The 25,494-nt window shown below is 34.3% G+C and overlaps 2 protein-coding genes across 2 annotated transcripts in view; one reads left to right on the forward strand and one right to left on the reverse strand.

The window, feature by feature from the left end:
* The first annotated feature begins 3,647 nt into the window (after window positions 1–3,647).
* LOC129252905 (uncharacterized) overlaps window positions 3,648–25,494 on the forward strand; it is an 81,785-nt gene continuing 59,938 nt past the window's right edge. The window contains exon 1 of the mRNA XM_054891059.1: window positions 3,648–4,129. Coding sequence (XP_054747034.1) covers window positions 4,009–4,129 — 121 coding nt within the window. The 5' untranslated portion in view covers window positions 3,648–4,008. The remainder of the gene's footprint in view (window positions 4,130–25,494) is intronic.
* Window positions 8,298–23,566, reverse strand: LOC129252907 (probable cytochrome P450 313a4). The gene is made up of 8 exons (XM_054891062.1): window positions 23,381–23,566; window positions 16,106–16,309; window positions 11,979–12,167; window positions 11,849–11,918; window positions 11,679–11,790; window positions 11,396–11,611; window positions 8,632–9,055; window positions 8,298–8,555 (listed from the first exon to the last, which is right to left on the reverse strand). Exons 1-8 carry the CDS (start codon window positions 23,553–23,555, stop codon window positions 8,392–8,394), a joined length of 1,554 nt encoding a protein of 517 aa, XP_054747037.1. The 5' UTR covers window positions 23,556–23,566; the 3' UTR covers window positions 8,298–8,391.

The raw sequence follows: 25,494 nt of genomic DNA on the forward strand, positions 1-25,494 counted from the left end.
TTCTGAAAGGGGATAAACTTATGCGTCTTTTTCCCTTACTTACGAATTGCATCAATGGGCTAAGTAGCATCCGAAATCAGTTGGCAAACTTAGAATTGGTTGAAAGCCAAGTTCTTTCAGTAAATTTTCCGACTTGCGGACAAATTTCAGAATATCTGCAATAGGGGCACTCTTCTTTTCATTTGGATCCATTTGCTCTCATTGAAAATGTGCAGTCTTGTGCCAAGGCAAGGCAAAGCAGTTGCACAAGATATGCGCTGTTGTGTGAACATCCTCCCGCCAGAGTCTACACTCTGTCTCACTCCCAGTGTGAGTTTTTGAGATATAATAAGCAATAATAAGTAATAGTGACCTATCAGAAATCTTACTATTTTCTTGTTGTCTACTTTACGCATGTTATGCAATTCCCTATTGTGAGTAAAAGGTCTTATAAGACTTTTGGCTTGACGAAGTTCTTGTGTGACTTCTCAATGCGTAATTCTTTGATTATTTTCCCCAACTATTTACCCTGCATTTAGCAAATACTCCAGATGTTCCATGCGAATATTATATTAACACACAAATTGGGTATTTATGCATGAAATTCGAATAAAAATTCTGAAAAACTTTGAAGTTAAAAATCATTTTGTTGGCCAAATATTTAAATAAATTTCATCTTCACTTCCGCCAACATACGCATACACAAATACATATTGCCGCGCTTCACACACTCGTCTCATTAATATCGTAAAATTAAGAAGAGCACAACTATACGTATTCTCTATATACGCACCAGTATACATACACACGCACATATCCAATACTTCAGGAGTGGAGACTCTCATGAAAATCCAACATTTTCTCTCCGGTATTCTGAAGCTTTTCGCTGTTCAATGAAAATGTTCTGTTATGTTACTCTCCCTTAGCATCCAGGCTTCAATATCCGCCTACATTTGTTTGGATGCTTGCTAGGCTTTCCAGTCCCTAATCATAGTTGGTTGTCGGCACATTTAAATTTTGTCCAAAATTTAAGCGGAATTTTTCTTTTATATCTCATACGTGTAATTTTATTACAAAAGAGGGCTCATCACCCCTCACCAACAAAGTTAAAATGTACATTCGTCAAAAGGAGCAAAACTAGTTACGTGAAATTATTGTATGCCAATTGCCACAGAGTTTTGTTTGCTTTTAGTATCCAAGCACCTGCTTTTGGACATATTTACTTGTCAAATAGTTTAGTGTTAAAAATGTGTTAAATTAACAAATTTTACACCTAAAAGCTAATAGCAAAATAAATTATGTACAAGATTCATTTTTAAAAATATATCACTCTTCGTATAACAAACTTGTACAACACCACCCATTTCTAATTGAATCTAATAATGATTACATCTGGTTTGTGTGCTTGCGTGTACTTGCGTCAATAGAATAATTGTTGTGACGCGGTGTGGAGTGCAAACACAAATTGCGAATATTCTTTAACTAAGTTTTAGCCAATGCGTTTCGCTCAATCATCTGGTGATTAAATATTATTGATAAGAGTGCAATTGTATAAATAAATGTGTACAAAGTGATTTCTGTTTCTGTGTCTAATTAGAGGAGCCCTAAGGCTGTGTTTAAAACCCTGCTATAATGCAATACGTTAAAATAATGAAGTTTCAACAAAATTGTTAAATTTACCATCAAACACAAACAAAATATAAAAGGAAGAGGAATTATCGAATACATAAACGAGTGGGATGAAATATTTTACATCTAAAGAAAAAGTAACAGCAATCAAAGGTTTATATTAAAACAAGGATTTCTCAATAGTTGCAATGCAGCTGCAAAGTGATCAACGAATGACCGCGTACTAGAGAAAATTCAAAGTGAAATTCGATAGAAACAACCCAATATCATTTAAGTGTGATGAAAAAAAATCTTCGAAGATTTTGTGCTTATTTTTAACTCTGCTGTGTGACCAGAAAAAAAGATGCAAGCAAGAATAAGGATATTCATATCTCTTAAAAAAGAGATCAACGTACTTATGTAAGCAAATCAGCGATATCGCAGAGTAAAAGAATAATTAACTTCTCCAACCACAGCTGATAGCCTCTGATGCTAGCGCTGCATGTTTTAGGTTGTACACATGTTAACATTGTATAAGCTTGTATAAATAAATAAAAAAAAAAAAAAAACTTCTCTAACAAAGCAACTGTGCTACTGGTGTTTCTTTAAGTGTTGTAGTACTGAGAGCAGTGAGCCAAAAGCCTATACGCGTCGTTTTCAATGTGGGAGTTTCTTTTTAACAATTTTGCTTATTCTAAAGTGGCGTATGTATGTGCGACTCCTTATCATACTTGCAGTGGGGTCGCGATAACTTGTGATCTGAAGGACCAGCAAAATATTAGAAAGAAATGCATTATTTTCGCGTAAAATTCGGATTGTCTGATATGAGGCATATATGCACCGTTTTGTTGTATAATTTTGTCATTTTAAAGGTGGATTTATAATGCCTCGCTCTTAGAAGTCTTGGTCCTCATTGGCGAATAACTCTAGAAATCGATTTTCACAATCTTCTCTTAATACCAATTTCTTATCACTTAGGAAGTTTTGCAATGAGAGAAAAAGGGGGTAATCGCTTGGTGATTGGTTGTTGTTGTTGCTGCTGTTATAGCAGCATAAACATTCCCCATACAAATATGGGGAATGCTGCTGAAGCGACAGTCCTTTGCCGGGTCGTTGCGGTTACGCGGAACCAACTGTCGTGGGAACGCTTGCTGCCAGCTCCAGACTATATGTATGGTGAATGCGTTAAGACTTCCCAACCAAGTTTCCTGAGTTTTTGGCGAATCACTACAGACGTGTGTGAATAATATTACGAGTTATCGCGAATTTCCAGTTAGCGGAATTACGAGTTATAGAAAGCGAAACGAGTTATTGAGATTATTTATTTTTATAAATTTCATTGAAATGCACATTTCATTTTTGAAAAGTAATCAGTTACACGCTTTTCCATCGTTTTGTTGCTGCTTAACTTACAAAATAAGTTTTCTAGTTTTAAAATATCAGCGAAAATTTCATCGTCAACTTCTGTTTGAATATACATTTTTTATGCTAATTTTTGCAGTTTTAGTGGAAATCTTAGGAGTCTCTTCCTCTAGATCTCCTGAACATCTTTCATTTTTGTTTTTTTTTATTGACAGAGTTTTGCAATCGCGTACGGAAAAGAAAATCAAATCAAAATCTGCAAAAGCTGCCCAAAATGTAGCTTATGGCTTTCATTTACATTGCATTTATTACGAGTTGTGAGGAACCAAGTAACGGGTAAAAGCGGTTTACGATTTTTACTATTTCCTCGCGTCTGAGTTATAAATAGTAGAGCACTTTGGCCAGGCACAAAAGACTAAAAAAAAATTAACGAAACCGTACGAGTGAAAAAACGCATTTTAGAAGGGATCAAATTACATACATTTTGTATGAGATATACAAAGGACAACGCGCTTTGTTACCAATTTTCGCGATTTTCAATTTATCGAGCTTGCGAGTTATCGCGACTACACTGCATCATATATAATATGTATGTATTTTTTCGTGGTTTAGGTGGTTGATAACCGTTTGCAATGTGTTTCATAAGGAATGTGGACTAAAATAAGTAAAAGTGGAAAAATAAGCAACGAGATGCGCTACTAAAAATGAAATGTTATATTAACTATACCCTTCAGCGCTAATCAAATGATTTAGGATTTTAGAAAAAAAAAACTAAATCTGTCAATTGCTGCTCTGAGAGAGAAAAAACTCAGCTAACTGTTCCAATACTACAAAATGCTTATAGAGAATGGCTAGTATGTTGTGTAACAGTTATTTGACAACCAACGATAAATATGTATGTATGTACATATCTAAATCCATGTACAACATATACATACATGCAATACACTCAAGAATGTAAAGATTGTGAATCGTGCAAGTAAACTCTAATCACAATACATATTCAATTATGTTGGTAGTGTCCTAAGAAGAGAAACTATCCAAACCCAGCTCCGTAAGATGGAGAAGCAGCAACACTACACTTTTTTACCGAATACTCGTTTAAGGTGGATAACTATACACGTCATCGTGATACTGCTATTACAACTCATTCATTCTGTTACTTGCGGAGAGAAATTGGGTGAGTTCCTCACTGCTTAATTCATTATTAATAAGCATTTTAAAAATATTTATATATTTAAATAACTATATTACAAATAAATAATTACATACAAATTCTATGAAAGTCACATTGAAAGAAGTATAGGTCAAAGCATACTAGCTAGGGTTGCTCGCAGGGAAAAATTCCTACGGGAACTGTCTTAAAGTTAGCTACAAGGTGGCTCAAAACTAATCATCTAATTTAGTTTTTGAAAAACTTTTTTTATTAAATAAAAAAAAAAATTTTTTAGTAATAGAAATCTTTATTTGAACTTTCAACGCTCCATTTACATGAGAACCAAATATTTACAAGGTGGCGCAAAATTAATCATCCAATGTTTTTTTAAAAACTTTTTTACTAAATAAAAATAAAAAAAATAAAAAATTATTTTAAGTGATGGAAATCTTTATATCGACTTTTACACGCTTGATTGCTTATCTGTTTGTATATTGTAGCTGTTTAATTGTTTTTGTTTTGTTTTTTAATTTTTATTTTTTTATATTTTTATTAACATTGCACCAGTTAATATGTACATATATGTTTTAATTAACGAGCAACGTTGAGTTTTGTCTAATGCAAATAATATTTTAGGGTGTTCTGCAGAATTGCTGAGATGTTGTTTACTCCAGGAGATTATAGAGCTTCTTCTGTTTAAGCCTTGTCTTCAAATTGCAAGGAGCGTTTACGGCACATCTTAATATTTTAGTTTGAAATCTTTGAATCTGCTTTACATTGCTGGAACTTGAGCAACCCCAATGTTGTATTCCATAAGTCAGTACAGGTTTCAGAATTTGCTTGTACAGCAGAACTTTGTTGAATATTGATAACTTGACCCTTTTGCTCATGAGCCAATAGAGATTTTTATATTTGATTACAAATTAATTTAATTCACAAGTGCCAAATATGTTTGAAATACCATGTCATTTGTAAAAATTATAAATCTTCCGATAGGGTGATTAATTTTGCGTCCCCCCTTGTACATGTGTCACATTAATTTGAGTTATGGGCCTCCGCAGTTCTGGAAAAATGACACATAAATATTGAATAACATTTAATTGCGAAGAAAAATAATAATAAATAATGACTAAAATATACGAGCCTCAATCAATCTTGGAAGCAAACTTTTAGAGCATTCGACGATATAAGACCTAAAAATAGACGCAACCCTATGTTACCATCGGATTATGTAATATTTTATACATTTTCTTGAGCATGCAGTCATCTAAACTTAACGTAAGATGAACGCGGTTACGTCGACGGGAGAATGAATCCGTTTATCTTGATCTCCTCTCATTTGAAATATTTCCATAAAACAGATTCTAATATTTACTTATATTAAAACAATAGGGAATTTTGACTAAAGGTTTATATCTGTTAACAAAGCCTGCCTCCCGATTAGACTTCTGCTCTCACGCCCCCTAAAAATGTAAAACATGAATACTTACTTTCTACGGTAATGCTTTTACGAACTGTTTGATCAAGCGAAGTTTGGCGAGAGAAATCATTCCATGGTTATTTTCTACAAAATGTTTTTCGTAACAAATGCATATTAGTCAAAAATTGAGTAAGAGGGGGCAGTTTGAGGCCATGCCGTATTACCTTTTACGCCCTTCACAATGGGTCCGAATTTTTTGTTTTTGAACAGTTTTGTTTTTATTTTTTATAACTCCAATAAAAACACCTTCCTTTTAAGAAATATTTAAAGTTTTATTTATAAATTTATATTCCACAATTTTACGTATTTCAAAATTTAGTTGTTGTTATTTTAGTTGTTTTTAATTGGAATTCAAGTTTAGTGAGTCTTTCATTTTCCTCTATCTTCCCCTTAGCGATTCACTCTCTTTCTTCAATCTTTAAAGTTCTTAGTCTCTCAACCTTCTCTCTATATACTTTTCAGCTTTATTTCTTCTTTTTTAATTATTTTCCGAAGTTGAATTTTGATTTGTTCAGCTCGTACTCCTTTTCAAACGAAACCTTTTGAAATTTCAAACCAAGTAGGTGAATTTCATTGCTGCCTTTTAGCTCCTGTTGTCGTAACAGCTGCTGAATTGAATGAGTTAAGCTCTTGATTACTTTCGCATGCAAGTTATGAGTTTAATGTGTCGTTCAACGCATCGTTCAACTCTTCGTTGTTAGCATTAAAACTCGACATCAACGGAACTAAAATTTTTAGCAGAAACTAAAAATAGAGTAAAAATCGAAGGTCTAAGATAAATTTTACGCATTTTAATATTTCAAAAACTACTCAATGCCGTACAAAACCAAGTAGACCATTGGAAAGTTAATTAAGTTTTGGGAAAATATGCCAAAAAAGTTACATAAAACAATTCTTTTGAAAATTCTGCCAATTAACATAATTTAAATATAAATTCGTACCGTTGGAATCGGTATAAATGCGGGCATATTCTTTACATATTCCTGAATGTGCACATAATGGCAGTGTTACACTTTGTTAAGAAATGTAAAGAAATGCTTTAAAGAAATGTTAGGCATTTTATTTGCTCTTACAAGTGGCAACTTCATGTTTCAGCGATCACAGCAGAAATCAGCTGTTGCGCATTTTTTTTTTGCTTTTTCACTAATGGTCGGTATAGAGTGAAATGTAGTGAGTGATGCGAGATTTTTGAGTTTGTTTGTTGTTGTTGACAAAATTTTACAATTTCACATTTTGCTTCATTGCAATTGCATTTCGCATTATCGCATTAAAATAATTAAAAAAACATGTTTTCATTGAGTGTTTTTATTAAGCACATGGACCGGATTAACTTCACATCATTTGCTCCAATTTAAAACTGATTTTGAAAGCCCTAAAAGCCCCTCCCCCACTTTATTTAACGCAATCGGGACTTCTGCAGCGTTAATCATACTCTTCTCATTGCTTTGTTGGGGTTTCGTTTAGACCGTTATCAGAGGTTGGTGAGAAATATTTCATATAAGCCGGTCCTTGTGGGAATAAAGGTGAAATACAAAACATATTGACGCTAACACAAATACCTCGATCGCTAATGCCATCCAGGAGCGAAGCGGCCGCCAACGTGACTCGAAAGTATCATGTTGACAGGTCTTTAGATTTCCACCGCAACCCAACTGATTGCTCCAATTTGCCAATGATTAAATTCAATTTCGCTTCGCTTTGACGCAACGCGAGTGGTTGCTACCATCAACGCTTTGCCAGCGAAAGCTTTGATGCTGTGCATGGGTAAATTATGCATAATAAAGTTGGTAAAATGTATTATTTGCAACGCTAATGTCATTTATTAAACTTATACTCATTTAAACTTAACCCACGTTCAACACTTTTGGAATCAATTTGCTTGTTTATATCTGATGATGGTAAAGGCAATCGAAAAAATGCCAATTTTGACGGCTTCATTTACAGTCTGTGTCAGAAGGAAAGAACTGTTTTTTTTCTTGTAACTTTTGGTGCATAATAGTCCTACTCAGGGACTACGACGCCAGTCTAACTCAGGTTAGTGTCGTTCTAAACTATCTCGTAAACGCAACCAAATAAAAGTTAGTGAGAAGTACGCGTAGCGTTTTGAGGCGGTATTTTTATGCATGCATTCGAGAGGGCCGAAATTATCTTACGCCGTGGCTGCAAAAGTGATTAAAAATCAAAAAAGTTTGTTGTGATGTGGAATCAGCGGTGTACAAAAATGTTGATGACTTTTCCGAGCGCGGTTTGAAGCGAGTGACGACAAAAAAGCGGGACCTTTCTTTGTGACTACGCCAAGCACGACAAGTTCTTGCTAAAAAGGGAATGGATGTGAGTATCAACACCATCGTACGTCGACTAAAGGAGGCTAATATATCCTACCGTCCCACATCAGCAAAACCACTGCTCTCAGAAAAACACATTGAGAAATTATAATTATTACAATAATCAATTGATTAGCCTTAATTTGCATAACAGCAAACTTACACATTTACATACTTATATTGATAAATTAGGTTTTTACAAATTGGAAAAAAGATATGGATGATGTAGCAATGAAGTGCTTAAAGCACTCCAATGATTTCTGTAGAAAATATAAATTAATTTGTATTTGTGTTTGTATGATATTTGTATTTTTGTATTTTGATTCAATGGAATCAATCAGGAAGTTAATTTAAAAAATTTGCATCTATGATAAATGGGCTCTTCATCTCCTTTAGCCTGGATGCAATGGCCATCACCCGTTTATAACTTCCCGATTTATTGTTTTTGGTCTATGGTTCATACTAAATCTGATTTCTAACTATTAATCTTTACGATGTTTTATAGTCAACTTGGGTTCGAAAGTATATTTAAGAGATACATTATTAGAAAATTTCAAATCTTCTAATTTCGCAGTCGTTGAAAATGAAAAGTTTCGAACAAATCCTGCCAATAGTACTTTAATTGCCATTAGTGCATATTTCCATCCTAAAGAAAAGAAAACGAACTCATTTTAATATTCAAATGTGTACATAAATAGGTAATAATCCAAGCAAATGCTTACCAATGCAGTTACGCATGCCTTTCGAGAAGGGCATATACGCATATGGGTGCTTTCCCTCCAAATTCTCCGGCAAAAAATTGTCTGGGTTAAATTTATGTGCATTTGGACCCCAAATATCTGTTCTTCGATGCACATCAAAAATTGAAATTAAAATGGAAAATCCTTTTGGCAGTTCTAAGCCGTTACTAAGTGTTGTGTTTTGTACCACTTGTCTGCCAATCATGGGTACAGACGGCATTAGTCGCAAGGTCTCGTTGACAACCATATCCAGGTAAGGCAGACTAGCAAAATGTTCATAGCCTATGTAAAAGGATTTTTCAGGGAATATGTTTACGATTTCCTCGTATAATCTGTCCTGCACAGAAGGGTGCATGGCCAACATTAGAAGAGTTGACAGGAGTCCATTTGCGGATGTCTCAAAAGCCTATATGGGAATTAAAAAATACTGTAAATGTTTACATATTCAACAAAAAAGTTTTTTAAATAAAAAAGCGAACTCATATAGAATACTTTATCAAATGACCATTTTTTTTATGATACAAAAAAAAATGAAGATGACTTTTACGCGCATATTTTGCATTTTACCAAATTTTTTATATAAAAATTGTTGAATTTTCTTCTGCTAATAAATTGAGGAGCAGAGAGACTGCCCTTGCTGTTAATTTATGGCAAAAAATGTGTCGATAGTGAGTAGTCTTCGTCAGCTTAGTTCAAGGATTTATTACAGGTAATGGCAATCACCCACCTGATTTTTTCGCCGTAGATAAAATCAAAATGATTTGTTTTGTTTACATTTGTGTGTTTACTTTGCCATTTGTGTGCATTGATAATGTACAGTTGGCGATTCAAATAATATATAAATGAAATATTACAAAAGGAGACATGAAAAAGTGTGTATTGGGCTTGAAAAAGGTTAAGCGGGGTTAAGAACTCTTTTTTGGCGTTCCTTTTTTGGCGTTACTTTTTTGCTGTTCGTTTTTTGGCGTTAGTGGAGAACTGAAATGGGAAGTGTGCAGCAGAGCATGCTGATTTTGACGTGGTGGAATACAAAAAGCAAAAACCGAAATACTCTTATGCTTTTACTTATATGCGGATGCCATTACCTGTAATAAATTTACTTTGGCTTAGTTCTTCTTACAGTTCCACGCGTTCCTCACATTGAAGTATTTCAGTATATCAAAATTCTCCACTTTAATGATTCAATTATATATATCGATTTTTTTTTTTTGCATGTTATTGTAGTAAAACATTTCAAAAATACCGTGTTAAAATTTTAAGTCAATCCGAGCAAAACTTTTTAAGTTATAGAGCATAAAGCCGAGCCGCCTCAAACATCTGCCGAGATAACTTAAAACTTTAAACGCGATTTTCTCGAACCTTTTTTTTTTAGTGCGTAGTCATTGGCATTTGAAAACTACTCAACCGATCCTTTTGAAATTTTGCACACATATTTTACATATAAAAAACCTCCTCCCAAAGTTTTTTTTTCGCCATTTTTTTTTTATATTAAGGTAGTTTTACACCTACAAAATGGCGGCATTTTTTCGTCAAAAATCACTTTTTACTTCAAACGACTACAAAATGGCTGAAAATGAAAATAAATCGTCAAAATAAACGTTGGGGGGAAGTTTAATTCATACTTTAACTAAATTATTTGATTTTTTTGATTTCAGATGATTCTACGCTGAGATATGCTGACTACTGCAAAATGTATTTTTGAAAAGACGTCTACGTAAATGTGCTCTCATTCGCTCATTTTGCAATATTTTTGCATGAAAATTTTATCAATTATTCTTGAAATGTTACTTTATATATTAATATGCAACAACTTGACTTGAACCGTTTCGCTACAATAAATTCATGAAAAAGTGTTTTTTTTAGCGTTTATTCAGCGCTCTGTGAAAAGTATTCATCGCGCGTTCAGGCCAACTTACGAGGGGGGTTAATAACTACCATTTATTAAAAAATTTGTTTTTTCACTTTTTCATCATATTCCCCCTTTAGAATAATACACTCCTCCCGACGCTCCAAAAATAGAATTTGTCGAACTCTCCGGTTGAATGTGCCGTTGCGTTATCGTGGTGAAACAGCAACTTCTTTTTCGCCAAATGCGGCCCTCAAGTTTTTGGGAAAGCGGTCCAGTAGCTTACTGTAGTATTGTCCAGTGATCGTTCTTCCGTTAAAAAAAAAAAATCCATGAGTATGACGCCGTTCGTGTCTCAAAAAATCGTCGCCATGACCTTTCTGGGCGATGGGCCAATCTTCGCCTTCTTTGGAGCAGATTCACCGTGAGAATTCCATTGTTTTGATTGTTGCTTAGTTTCTGGTGTGTGATGATGAATGCACATTTCATCAACGGTGACCACTCGACCCAAAAATTCCTCGGATCTCGCTTAAATTACTCCAAACACTGCTTCGAAATTAAAAGCCGCATCTACTTGCTATCCACCATGAGCAATCGCGGCACCCATCGGGCCGACAATTTTTCAATAACCGCCGATGTGGAAACTGTCCCAATTCTGAATCTCTTCAACTCTTCAGTGTTGGGAAAATCCTAAAGTAAACTTTCTACCAGCAGCGAATGAAATATGTACGCAAATTTAAGTTCATTTTCTCGAGAAATCAAGCTCCATCACCACCACCATCATCAATAAGCAAGTATCAGATGAATCAATTTAAAATTACAAAATAAGTTACACCAATAATTCAAGTATTCCAATGCATATGAATTTTTGAAAAAATGCATCTTCGGTTTCGTACTTACTGCGGTTACGATGGTGTTAGTTTCCCCAATTACATCATGGTAAGACATTTTCCCCTCTTGGAATAAATTTATTGCATGATCAACGAAAATATTCGGAATTTTTGCTTTATATTCGCCATTTTCACTCGTAGCATCATCGAGGATGTTCGAGTTTTCAGTAGATAAGTTGGCAGCAACCTTCGTGCTAGATATTTGTGACAATTTCCGATTCAGAAGCTAGTAAGGTAAAAATAAAAATGTAACTGGATATTAATTTTACTTGAAAAAACTTAATGCGATTCACCTCCATAATGAATTTCTGTATGTACTCTTTTGTGCTTTTCGTGAAATGAGCGTACCAATGGTTTAAATGTATATATGCCATAATGCATTCTGTGGGCATGGCTTCGAGAGCTCTGAAAAAATCTTTATTCAAATTTTAACTTTTCAAATTTATTAACTTAATATACTTACACAACATAAGCTTTTACTAAATCCTCTGATACCTCATCACCCTTCTCCATTTTTTTCCCCATTGTCGTTTCTAAAGTAATGCATAGGTGTTAGTGTTAATTATATAAGTTAAACAGATATCAATCCTTACCAACGGTTATGCCTAAAGTGACCCTTTGCAATTCTTCCCCCATATGATATTCCTGCCCACTATTTGCCATTTCACAGAATTTTTGGATGGCTCCGTCTTTAGACTTGTTAAATATTGGGAAAAAGGATGTAAGTAATCTTTGATGAAAACTCGGATTTATTAATCGACGATTTCGATGCCATTCGGACGCTAAAATTATCAGTTCATATTTATATTTTTTTGAAAAATATTATTTATGTGTGTCTATTTTTAGCTAATTACGAACGATCACAAATAAAATACAAACTTATAATTTTTTTTAAAGAAGATTTAAATTTTTCTTTGAATATATTCTTAATACCAGGAAGTTGTAGAAGTATTTGCTTAGAGAAATTTGCGATTGCTGGAAATTAAGGTGGGAGAGTAATTCCGTCTGTAGAAATCTACACAAGTGAGGAAAGATTATTGGCGACATTCAACTGGTTGTACGCAGGATCAGTTCTTCAACATCTCCCTGGCTTTTGCACATGTTTTGACTTAAGAGAAGGACGACCTAACAAAAATCATCGGCTTGGATCCATATTTTTTTGAGCCTAAATTTACTTCCATGTACCAAAAAAAATATACAGTAGGTTCTGTTTTTATGCGGTAGATACGTTCCGCAAGAAACAGCATAAAAAAAAAACAGCATAAAAAAGCTACTAGTTCTATAGTAAAACTATAGATACGTTTCAAATGCTAAAACCGCATAAATCTGAAATAATGTAATAAAATCGCATAAAAAAGGGCACGAGTCCCATATTATAACTATAGATACGTTCCATAGACCGCATGAATCTGTGATGAGTTTTTGCTTAGCTGGTTTAGAATCTTGTTTATATGTACAATTCCCGATAGGTCGACATGCATTTTGTAATTTAAAAAAAACCGCACTATTTCATAAAAAAAAGCCGCATAAAAACAGAACCTACTGTATCTAGCAATACAAGGAAAGGGTAGGGGTGGCTTCCTAAACGAATTAAAGCAAAGCAAGCAATAAGTCCCGTTAACTTTTTTAATAGGCGCCTTCTATTCGCCACTTCTCTGTTCGCTATCTCTATGCTCGATAAACTTAACGAAAAATTTGCATACGAAAGCAGCAATAAAGTATTATCTCCTTTAAAACCCTTATAGGGCACGAAAATGGGAAGAGGAGCAATGGGAGCAGTGAGGCTCACTAGAAGAGAAGAACATTATTTGGGACCTTTAAAACAAAGAAAACTTGCAGAAGTAATGAATTGTTCTTGTAAAATGGCATACAAAGTCATCAAATTTCTTAGTACAGACAAAAATACTCCTAAAAGGAATACTCATCGAAAGATATCTGCGCGAAGTACTACAATTCAGCAGGACAGGGCTAACGTTAAGATAAGTAAACGTTTAAGTTCTCTCGACCGATAATGGCGAAAAAATGGCATGCGCCTGAAAAAAATCGCCACTGTCGTTAAAAATATCAAGACGCGTTTGTCTTTCGCAAATGCCCATGGAAACCAAGATATATATTTCTGGAAAACAAAACTGACGAATCTAAAATCATCATCCAATCATATTAGGTCTTGATGTATAATACTTTTGTTCATCGTCAAAAACAAAAAAAAAAACAAGAACTCAATCCCCAGTACGCAACAAAGACCGTAAAGCATAGTGGGGGTAACTTAAAAGTCTTCAAATCTTTTTTGGAATGTAGTGAGAATAAATGGCAATATGCATAAGTCTGCTCATCTTGATATTCTCAAAAATGCGACGGAGCCATATTCCTTCGAGTCCATGCCACTAAACCTGCACAAAGCACCGACCTTAACCCCAATGAAAATCTGTGGAACGATATTAAGTTTAAGGTTAGGCAAAAAAACAAAAAAATAAAATGTTTAAATGCCAATGAACTACAAGTATTGCAAGAAGAACAGGCATCGTGGCATCACAAGCACGAAATCTTGAGCGCGAAAAACCAATTGATTGAAAAAGTTTTTTCTAATATCGGTCGCTCCTCGGCAGACAATGGCAAACCTCCGAGTGTATTTCTGTCTTATAAAAAACCATATGCCATTCGGAGGCGGCGTAAAACTGTAGGTCGCTCCATTTGTCGACAAGATCAAGACGCACTCCACAAATAGCATAAGGAGCTCGGCCAACAGTCAATTTGTAATTTTAGTTGATAATTTCATTTATAATGGCAGTCCTAAACTCCAAACGACCAAATGACGCAAAATGGCTAAAATATTTGATATTTATCGATTAAGTTATCGACTAACATCCCGTCAAGAAGAGAGCGAGCAAACTTAATGACCATGGAGAGGAAGTAGGCTATAGAGTCTTTTCAAAAGAATTAGGTTTAAATTAACTGTCCGACTTCCGGACTACTGTAGCGTCTACCAGGAGGAAGTCTTAGCCATAAAGAAGGTAACTTTGTACCTTAACACACACGCCGTAATAAAAACTAGGATAAATATCTTCGGATAGCCAGGCGGCCATCAAATCTATGGAAGCAGTTGCTCAGGAATGCTTGGGAGCTCTAAATGATATTAGCACCACCTTCAAGGTCAGTCTTACATGGGTTCCGGGACATTAGAAATATTAAAGGAAATTGGAAGGCCGATAAGCTAGCCAGAAAGGGTACTAATCTTCAACTGCTTGAAAGCAGAGGCAATATTTGAATTCCTGTAGCAACTTGCAAATTAAGGATAAAAAGTAATATTCTCCAGGAGGCCAATAGGTCATAGAGAGAAGAAAATACTTGTATTACAACCAGACTAATTTGGCCGTAAATAAATTAAAAAAGGTCAGGAGAATTGCTCAAATTCCAAAGGGAGAACATCTCGAAGGTCGTGGCTTGTGTCAACGGTCATTGCCTGTTAAGTAGGCACTCTTCTAGGATAGGAGTATTTTCTCATGAACTCTACAACTTCTGACGTGGAAGAGGAAGAAATATCATAGTAGAACACTTCCTATGTATTGTCCAATACTCTTATGATTCTCTTACGGAACTCCCCGGTGCTGCGGTCCATAAGAGCGTCTAAATGGTTCCATGACCTAGAAAGGCATGAATGCATGAAAACGATTACGAGTATACTTGGAATGCACTCAGATAAGAACGTGTGGACAACTCAAAGTGTATTTAGGGAGGTACCCCAGAAATAATGGCGTTTGTAAATCTAAAACATTTTTGCATACAGACTCTTAAGAGTCTGTAATGTTAGAACTTCTCATAAAAACGCGCTTAAGGAATGATATAAAATAGTTCGAGTAATATTCATGACGTAAATAAGGCAAAGGTAAAGAAATGACAGGTGAACTTAACAAAAATATTTAAATCTTCTTAGATACAAATTTCGTTCCTTATTAGCTCGCAAATGTTTTATAACATATGAATACCTTTTAGGGCCGTTTTCTCGATTTCCTGTTAAAATATTTCAGCGCTGAAACGTATTTTCGCTTCCTCGAAAACCTGATATGTGTAAGTGACGGAAAGAGGTTAACATTTAACTTACTGGTGCCCGGTTTCACCAATCAATTTTAAAATTATTCGGGCTGTTAAAATTCAAAATTCCACAAATTTAATACGAAGCTTTGCTATTATAAATTTTAATAGTCTGAAATATTCAAAATTGATTAGTGAGCGGGGGAATGATTCAGGCTTTTCTCTTTGAAGGAAACAGCCGATTTGATTGGAGAAGTAACAAAGATTTATGAATTTGTTTGTTTTTGAACAGCTGATTATGACAGTTTTCGTTCTTTTGCGTTGCGGCGCTGCGACGCCGAAAATATATAAATGGATGTTGAAAAAGCGAAATTAAAATTTAACCCATTTGATAAAATATTCTGCTCGTTTGTAATATTCGCATGAACAGGAAGTGAGAAAACGACCAAAAGTGTCACAACTTAAAACCAAACACATTTTTATGTTATTGCTCTGAATCCAATATAGAAAAAAATTATATATAAAAAAGGAAACGAAAGTGAAGCAAATTTTTTTTTATTTTTTTTATTAGCCCTTGCTAGAAGATACTAGTTTTTTTTACTGTGAAAATTATTTTTAGTTGTGATACTACGGTAAGCAGGTTCCAATACATACATACACATATTTGTAGACCAGTGAATAGAAATTTTACCTGGACTTGCAATTATTCCGCCTTTGAATGCTTCATAGATTGGTCCATATAATGGTTGGGCTTTATTTAGTAAATCGTTTGAAGATAGTACATCCTTTATGAAGGCAGGATCGGCAGTTATAATAACAGGGCGTAAGCCCATCCACGTACAGATCGTGTATGCCTTACAATCTTTAAACATTTTACCTATCTCAGGTATGACATCTGCAATTTCAAAATTGTACACCTAAAATTACTTCATTCAAGTACTGTACACAGGCAGACTAAATATCTTCTCAGAGCCTATGTGCATACAAACAAGGTGGCGCAAAATTAATCATTTAATATTGTTTTCCAATAATTTTTTTATCTAGTAAAAATAAAGGTCGAAATAAAGATTTCCATCACTGAAAATAATATGTTTACTAAATCTAAAAAAAATTATATTAGGTGCGCAACTAAGTTCCCGCTGTTTGTCAATAGATGCCGCCAGCAGTGTGCGCTAGTCGATTCTAACATAACCCAAACGTCATAAACCACGCTTAGACATATGGTAAAGAAACTGCTTCGACACATTAGTTATTTTGTTTTGGTATCATATACTTTTGGTTTTGTGAAAATGTCTGATTTTGTGCCGAATAATTTACATTTGCGGGAAGTGTTGATTTTCCTCTTTCATTCGAATAAAACGGTGCCTGAAGCGCATCGAGAGCTACAAAAAGTTTATGGAGATGCTGCTTTAAGTGAAAAAACGTGTCAAGGTTGGTTCCGTCGCTTCAAAGACGGTGATTTTAATGTTGACGACCGTCCGCTTGAAGGAAGGCCAAAAACCTTCGAAGACGCTGAATTTGAGGCATTGCTCAATGAGGATCCGTGTCAAACGCTTGCTTCAGTATTAGGAGTTACCCGTCAATCCATTTCCAAGCGATTGTATGGTTTGGGAATGATTCAGAAACAGGGGACTTGGGTTCCTTATGAGTTAAAACCAAAGGATGTTGAAGGTCGTTTTTTCGCCCGTGAACAACTGCTCCAGCGGCAAAAAAGGAAGGGCTTTCTTCATCGCATCGCGACGGGTGATGAAAAATGGATTCATTACAGCACTCCAAAGAAAAGAAAGTCATGGGGACTGCCCGGTCATACTTCTACGTCGTCGCTTCGGCCGAATATTCACGCTGCGAAGGTTATGCTACGGCATACGAGATCTAAAGATGGGAAAATGTAGTAGCCAGCGATGGGCAATACTTTTATGGATTCACTTGTAACCATTTTTTCAGAATTAAGTTGTATTTTCATCAAGAAAACAGCGAGAACTTAGTTGCGCACCTAATAATAAAAAATATAATAATAATAAACATTTTTTCAAAATAAAAAAAAAATATGTAGTAAAAAAAATTATTATTGTATTATTTAACAAAAAGTATGAAAATAATTTTTTTTTATTTTGCATTTTTTTTATTTATTATTAATATATGTATTAATTATTATTTTGTTTATTTATTATTATTATATTATAAAAAATATTTAGTGAAACATTTTTAATATTTTTTTTTTATATTATGAACATAATTTGTAGTATTAATTAGTAAAAATTATGGATATAATTTTTCTGAAAAAATAATTTGTTTAACTAAAAAATTGTAGTGAAAAATTATTACTATTTTTTATTAAAAAATATGAAATTAATTCGTATTATCATCTAGTAAAAATTATGAATATAACTTGTTTTACTAAAAAAGGTAAAAAAAATTATGAAAATAACTTTCTTACTAATAGTTATTTTTTATTTAGTATTTAATCTAAAAAGAAAAATTATAATAAAAAATATAATAGTAATAAACATTGTTTAAAAAAAAATTATGTAGAAAAAAAAAATTTACTATTTAGCAAAAAGTATTCAAATAATTTGTTTTTTATTTTGAAATTTTTTTATTTATTATTATTATATTTATTAATTATTAATATATTTCTTTCTTATTATTATATTTTAAAAATTAGTTAGTGAAAAATTATTAATATTATTTTTTAAATTATGAAAATAATTGTTTTAATTTAGTACTTTTTACTAAAGTATTTAGTATGAATATATAAATTTTTTTAATTTTTATGTATTATTATTATATACTAGCAAACCCGCGAACTCCGTTTCGCCACCAGATGGCTTCGTTTTTTGTAACATTTCGTTTAGGGATTAAAAGATGAAAAAAAGTTATTTTTCTTGTTTTATATTTGAAAAGGAAAAATTATATTTCATTTATCCGTTTCATTGAAGTGCTTTTGGTAAACCACATTTTTTGTTCTTTGGTATGACGTTAACGCAAAGATGGATGGTTTCCCAACTCGTGAACACGCAACGTATAGCTGCCAATGTGAAAAGACTGATTTTCTAATATCATAATAACTGAACCAACTTTGAGTTGCAAGTTATATGGTGCAAATCCTGGTAATTCCAGAGAGTTCAAAAACTCCGTTGGATAATTTACTACATCATGGGGATTTGTTATGGAATCAACAAATTTGTATGTCACCAAATCGCCATCGAATGGTGAATGGTGAAATTCAGTGCGTATACATCATTATTCTTTGCGGCGAGAATTGCTCGTTGACTTAACCAAGCATAATTCTTATAATTTTCTCTAATGTTTGGAAAAACATTTTCAATAAGAGCTAAATTATTGTGATTATATATTTCTTACAAAATTTATATTATAAAATTTTCTACTTAATCATAGACAAAATTACGTTTAGCTGTCATTTGCGTTTTGTTATTCCATATCAGATGCGTTTTTGTTATACCATATTTTATAGTGACTTCACGGAAACGCGTTCGAATGGGATGGAAAGTATCCTATGACCGTCTCCTGGTTCTAAGCTACCTCTCCACCAATTTTCAGCCAAATCGGTTCAGTCGTTCTCGAGTTATAAATAGTGTAACTAACATGACTTTCTTTTATACTGGGTGGCTGATGAAAGCCGATACCAAAAAAAAATTGAATAAATTTTTTTCTTTTTAAGTTATCTGTTCCATTTTTGTTTTAATTTGCAGATTGATCTTTAAAATTTATTAAAATGGATAACTGGGACACGCAAACAAGAATTTGGATAGTCCGCCGCTATCACGCACTGGAGTCCGTAGTTTTGGTACAGAGAGAGTACAGGCGGATGTTTGGCGGCGATCCCCCGAGCAGATAGACCATAATGAGACTGGTGAATAATTTTGCTGAGCAAGGAACAGTCGCAAGAAGGCCTTATCATCGAAACCCACCAGTTCGGACGGAGGAAACGATCGCTGCTATAGCTGCAGCTATACAAAGCAATCCAAGGGTTTCAACAAGAAGCTTATCTGCTCAACTTGGTGTCGGCCGACAGTCTTTGCAAACAATAATGCACTTATTTCCCTACAAAATTCAAATGGTTAACAAACTGAATGCAGCAGACTTGCCGATTCGCTAGGAATTTTGCCAGAAGATCCTGAAAATGGTGGAAGAAGACCAAAATATGTTAAACTGCCTTTTCATGTCTGATGAGGCCCTTTTCGATTTAAACGGCAATGTAAACAAACAAAATTGTCGAATATGGAGTACTTCTAACCCACAGATACTCCACGAGACGGAATTGCACCCTCTTCGCGTGACAGTGTGGTGTGCGGTTTCTTCACGCTGTATTGTCGGACCTTATTTTTTTGAAGAAAATGGTCACACCGTTACGGTTACTGGAGACCGTTATTTGAAAATGCTGAAAGAATTTTTCTATCCAGAACTACGCCGAAAGAGAATTCCTTTCCACTCTGTGTGGTTTCAACAAGATGGGGCCACGTCTCACATAGCTCAGACTGTTATGACAGAGTTGCGACGAAAATTTCCCAATAAACTGATTTCAAGAAACTCCGAATTTCGTTGGCCCCCCAGGTCGCCTGACCTTGCTGCACCTGACTTTTTCTTGTGGGATTTATGTAAACAAGAAGTTTATAAAACAAAGCCAACAAATTTGGATGAACTAAAACAATCCATTCGGGCAACAATTGTGGCTATTCCTGTCGCAACTCTCAAAGCAGCAATGAACAACTTTTTACTAAAATGCCGCACTTGTGTCAACGAGCATGGGGGGCATTTAAATTCAATTATTTTTAAAACTAGTTAAGCTACATTTAATAAAATTTAATGACCTTCAACTTGAAAAAAAAATAAATGAATTCCATACACTAAAAAAAGTTATTTGAGTTTCTTAATGTAGCAAAATTCATCAGCCACCCTGTATATAGTATATAGATGTTTATTATTATCATTATATTTTTATTATATTAGTATTGTATTTATCTATTATTATTACATTTAAAAAAAAATTTAGTAAAAGAATTGTTATTATTTACTTAAACTTATGAATATAATTATTATTATTATTTAGTAAAAATTATGAAAATATATTAACTTTTTTTACTAAATATTTTTTTTTATTTAGTTCAAATTGTAAGTTATCAAAATAACTTTTTTAATAAATAACTATTTTTTATTTAGTATTTTTTACTATTTTTAATTAGTATTTATATTTGATTAAAAAAATTATTTTCAGTGATGAAAATCTTTATTTTGACCTTTACGCGCTTCATTGGTTTGTTGTTTGCAGCAGTTTAATTGGCAAGTGTCAAATATGATTGACGTGCGACACCATTTGTAAAAATTCTAAATCTTCCGATAGGGTGATTATTTTTGCGTCACCTTGTAAATATAATGCAATATATAATATGTTTGTCCCTACGCTACCTATAGAGTGCGAAACTACTAGAACGATTGTTTTTAAGCGTGGATAATATGCATAACGGTTTTTGGAAGCAACTTGATTCTATACTTTATTTTAATACGAAAGCGTGTCCCGGAAATCTCTTGAGGTACGTTTTAATACGCTGTAGAAATAAGATATAACAATATTGGTATAATATCAAATAAAGGTGTATGAGAAAGCTTGAAGGCAAACACTTTTAAAAAAATTGATATTCGTATTTTAATTTTGTGAGCTCAACGCCGGCTTTTATTGGTTGGTCTGTCGATATTTCTACCTCAATTAGAAGTCATTTTCAGTACTCTTGGCTGTGCCATTCGACCAAACTATAACCAGGGCATTAATGCCCTTCCCTTCTGCATCATATCACCTAAGAGCACTAAAGTAATGGATAATGGTGAGTTCTGCACTCATAAAATATTAATCGCCATCACTCAGCGGAGATTGCATACAACTGGACCTACATATGTGTCTCCATTTGTAGTATAACGCCAGACGTATGCCACCAATTGTAGGAGGAGCTCGGTCAAATACCAAACTAAAAGCGAGCCAATTAAAAAAAGTTAGTGCTAAATTTTATTTTCAGCTTGGTAAACGTTGAAATTGGCAAATTAAAGTTTATAGGAATGATTGCTCATTCCGCAGCGTAGTTGAGTAATATTTGCGGTTTGGAAATGGCATACACTTCTTCAGAATTGTGTCTCTAAAAACATTAATTTGTTACATCACGGCCAAGTTTGAGGCAAAATTGAGCCAGCTTTTACAGAAACCTATATTTATTCTGATAGTCAAGCGGCGATTAAATCTCTTGGTGGGCTTGTCACTAATTCCATCTTTGTTCACAAATGCTGGGCACCACTTAACGAGATGGCGGAACATTTCCACATCCTCTGGGCGCTAGAGCATAGTGACGTACGAGGGAACTGTAAGGCACACAAATTATCGAGAGAGGGCACTACCACTCACCTACCTTTTGGTATGGAGATTGTAGGTATACTCCTCTCAACCTACAAACTGCGTGGTACACGTAACAACGCCACTTCAAGCAGCACGAGATGGGGGGATCGTTTGACATGTAATTCTACAAAAAGAAGTCAAAATGGAACGTCAGGCGCTACTTAATCATAGAAAAATGTTCATAGATTGAGCGTATCTCATTTCGACTATTGCAGATGCTGAGGAGGAGGAAGAGCGTATCAGATGAAAAGAGAATATTTTATTGTCCCGCGTAGCATGCCACTAGGTTTATGGTCTTGAATGATACTGATGGGTTAGGTTGTGGAGGGTAGTGGGTCTGTACGAACAACTCACTTATCACTGTGCGAGACCGGAGTCTTATTTATTTTTCTTCGTAGAATCATTTTGTGGCTTTTACAAAGCGCAGAATTGGCTCCATCTCCACGCCAGACAGTTCCGTAAGAGAATTGAAAAAAGCTTTTCCTGATTTTAGCTACGGCTGGACAATTGTAAAGGAAGTGCTCAACTGTTTCTTTCTCCTCCTTATCTCTACTCCTTGTACAATATCCATGGGAGAAAACTGCTAGTCTCAAGTAATGCCTGCGAAATAGCCAATTATCGGTTATACAAGCCACGACCTTCGAGATATCCTCTCTTAAAGGCGAAGCAGTTCCTTTGTCTTTTTCTTATTTATTTGGGGCCATAGTAACCTATCTGTTACGAATTTGTCTATCATATTCAAAGCAAAATTGTCTGGAACCGTCCGTTGGTGACCAAATGGACTAAAAAAGGCAAAAAGCTTCAATGACCGTGAAACCAAGTGACAAGCTCCTGGTGAAATGCGCTAGATAAACCAAAACCACAGAAACTCGTTTGAAGAAGTTAAAAGTGATCACAATGTTGATTAGCGTTTACGATTCCGAGTCCATTGTCCACAAAGTGTTAATGGCTGTTTTCAAAGGTATGATACACGGTGTTTATCGTATACCGCTAGAATATGACACAGCAGCTAAGCATGCGCCTTCTCACCGACAGGAAATCGGGACTTTCTTTTTGACTACAACTCGAATCTTAACTACTTCCCATATTCGCCTAATTTGGCACCATGTGACTACTATCTATGTATTCGGAAAAACTCATTTGCCGCTTTGTGGAAGGAGAAGCTATTCGAGAGAATTGTATGAAAATCTCGAATCAAATCAATGATAGCTCGGTACACAATCTGAAACACTCAACAGACATACATATTTTTAGGTTTTGCAACTCGTTGCGCAAGTCATAAGGGGGCGAAATAAATAAATATAGATTTCAAGGATGTTGAATTTTTAAAAAGTTCGCTTGTCTCTGGAACGCACTTTATATGACATCACCTCAAGAAAATATATTGTATAATACTTAAACACATATGTTAAGGATGATGTGAGCCCAATTGAATTATTATAGGTGCGCCTCTCATATTTGATATTTTCACTTTGCAAAGTAATCGGCTCTAGTAGTTTCCAGTCTCAAAATTAATATCACATAGCCTAATCACTTTTTATATAAATATTTATAACACAAATGTACTATTTAAGCTCTTTAAGCGATGTATCACTCCAAAAACTGGGAATCCAAATAGTCCTGGGAAACGAAATGCGAATGCATAAAGTTCCTTTCTCGTCCACAGCCAGTAAGCCCATAATGTTAAGATTAAACATAGAATAATTATATTGAAAAAATCGTGCTTTTCCGCGAATTCCATTGCACATCGACGCGTTGTGGCCCAATTACTGGCGTTGGCAACCTAGCACACTTTATTAAATATTGCTGGCCCCTAGGAAGTAAAGTTTAAAGTTTACACATTATTGCCCATTTAATTGCTCCATTTTTAACCATCTAAGTCGGATGTATGTATGTTTGTGCACAAGCGTGTGCATGTGAATGCCTTGTAGAGCAAATGACTGTTTTTGAAATGCCCTACTCATTATGACATTAACCAGCTCCGGTTATTTAACACGAACTGATGTTAATTATTATGGAACAGAATATATCCCAGACCAACTTGGCCGAAGTTAGTATTAGACGATTTTTTTTGTTCACGGTGTTAAAGTTTTAACAATTCCGCCGAAAGTGCAATTATTTTATCAAACATTTCATGTGTAAAACGACTCCAAAAAAAAATTCTCTACACTGACTTCTGCCGTATAATCTAATGGGATAAATTTTTTGTAGTCGACCTTAAGCCTTTCATTCCTACTTAAATGGGCATTTTTGACCCGTTCTCAAAACAGCTATTATGAGCGGTCATGAGAGGGTTAAAATGTTCCATGAAACTTTTAAGTAGACAAATGGGTGTCGCCGGATTAAGATAAAAGCGTAAGAAAGCTCAGTACAGGCTAATGTTTATATATTTCGCATACACTTACACTTATGAGCATTAGGGCGGACGGATGAGTATGGAGCGCAATTCTTAGACATTCTATACTTGAACTTGTTTTAAACGTAATATTTTCGATAAATTACATAATTGCACTTTCGAACAAAATATTGGAACTTTGACATGCTTTGAAAAAAAAATCCGACCCTCTGGATCAGTACCTACTGCCTTCAGCAAAGTTCGTCTGAAAGACGTCCTCTTTCATAATTACTAGCGTTTGCTTGTGTTGAGTAACATTTCTGTGAAATTTTTGGTCTGTATTATTAGGCAACTTGAATTTTCATTTTTTATTTGCCGCAAATGGTTTACAACTGTTTTATGGTCGAGCTGCAGCTCCTGGGCAATGCTACGACTACTAACATACTGGTCAACTTCGATTATTTTATCGACATTTTTGCCTTTATCAAAGAGAAATCTGTAAAATGTACCGAATTTTCTCTCTGTTGAATTCCATTGCTAAGGGGTTACATACGTCCAGCAGCGCCAAAAATGCGCTAAAAGAAAAACTGTTTTTAGAAGGGATAACAATAGAAATAAATATAAAAAATTGTATACATTGTAGATTAGTACTTAAACTTTATAAAAAAATTTATTTTAATTTTTCTTTACAAAAATTAATATATAAAAATCACGTGACCCAAAGTGCAATGAAAAAAAGTTGACCCACGGTCTGCATCATTTCTCCTTGAAATATTAATGGATCTGTAAAAAGTAAAAAAATTCTTGTAAAATAAAGTTTTAGTTATAGTCTGGCATTTTAAAAAAAGTATGCATTTTACGTGATACATATCACACTTCAATTATGTTTATAAATTTTTTAAATAAAAATAATAAAAATAATATATCAAAGCTCCGGCTCGACAGAATATAGAGCAAACACTTTCGAATATTTAAAAATACTCGAGAAAAACGATTTTAAACTGCTACCTGTGCGCATCAAACTCTCGCCGGGCTGTCACATTTTCTACTTTGTATCTATGGGGAATTTTTAAAATCGACTTCCACAGAAATACACCTAAAACTATAAGGAATAATAATTTGTAAAAAAATCGATGTTTTTTGAAAATTCTGGACGTATATAAGCCCTTAATACCCTGTAACGCACAATAAAACAGTAAACGAATTTTTTTAGTGTTAAATGATGTCACCGACAAAATAATGCATTTATTTTGCCCCAAACTAATATTAATGGGCGAAATCGGCCAATAACTCCGCCCCACTTCCCATGGAACAGTAATTTAAAAAAAATAAAAAACGTGTTATC

This window comes from Anastrepha obliqua, chromosome 1 (genome assembly GCF_027943255.1).
Source record: "Anastrepha obliqua isolate idAnaObli1 chromosome 1, idAnaObli1_1.0, whole genome shotgun sequence".
NCBI classification, from domain to species: Eukaryota; Metazoa; Arthropoda; class Insecta; order Diptera; family Tephritidae; genus Anastrepha; species Anastrepha obliqua.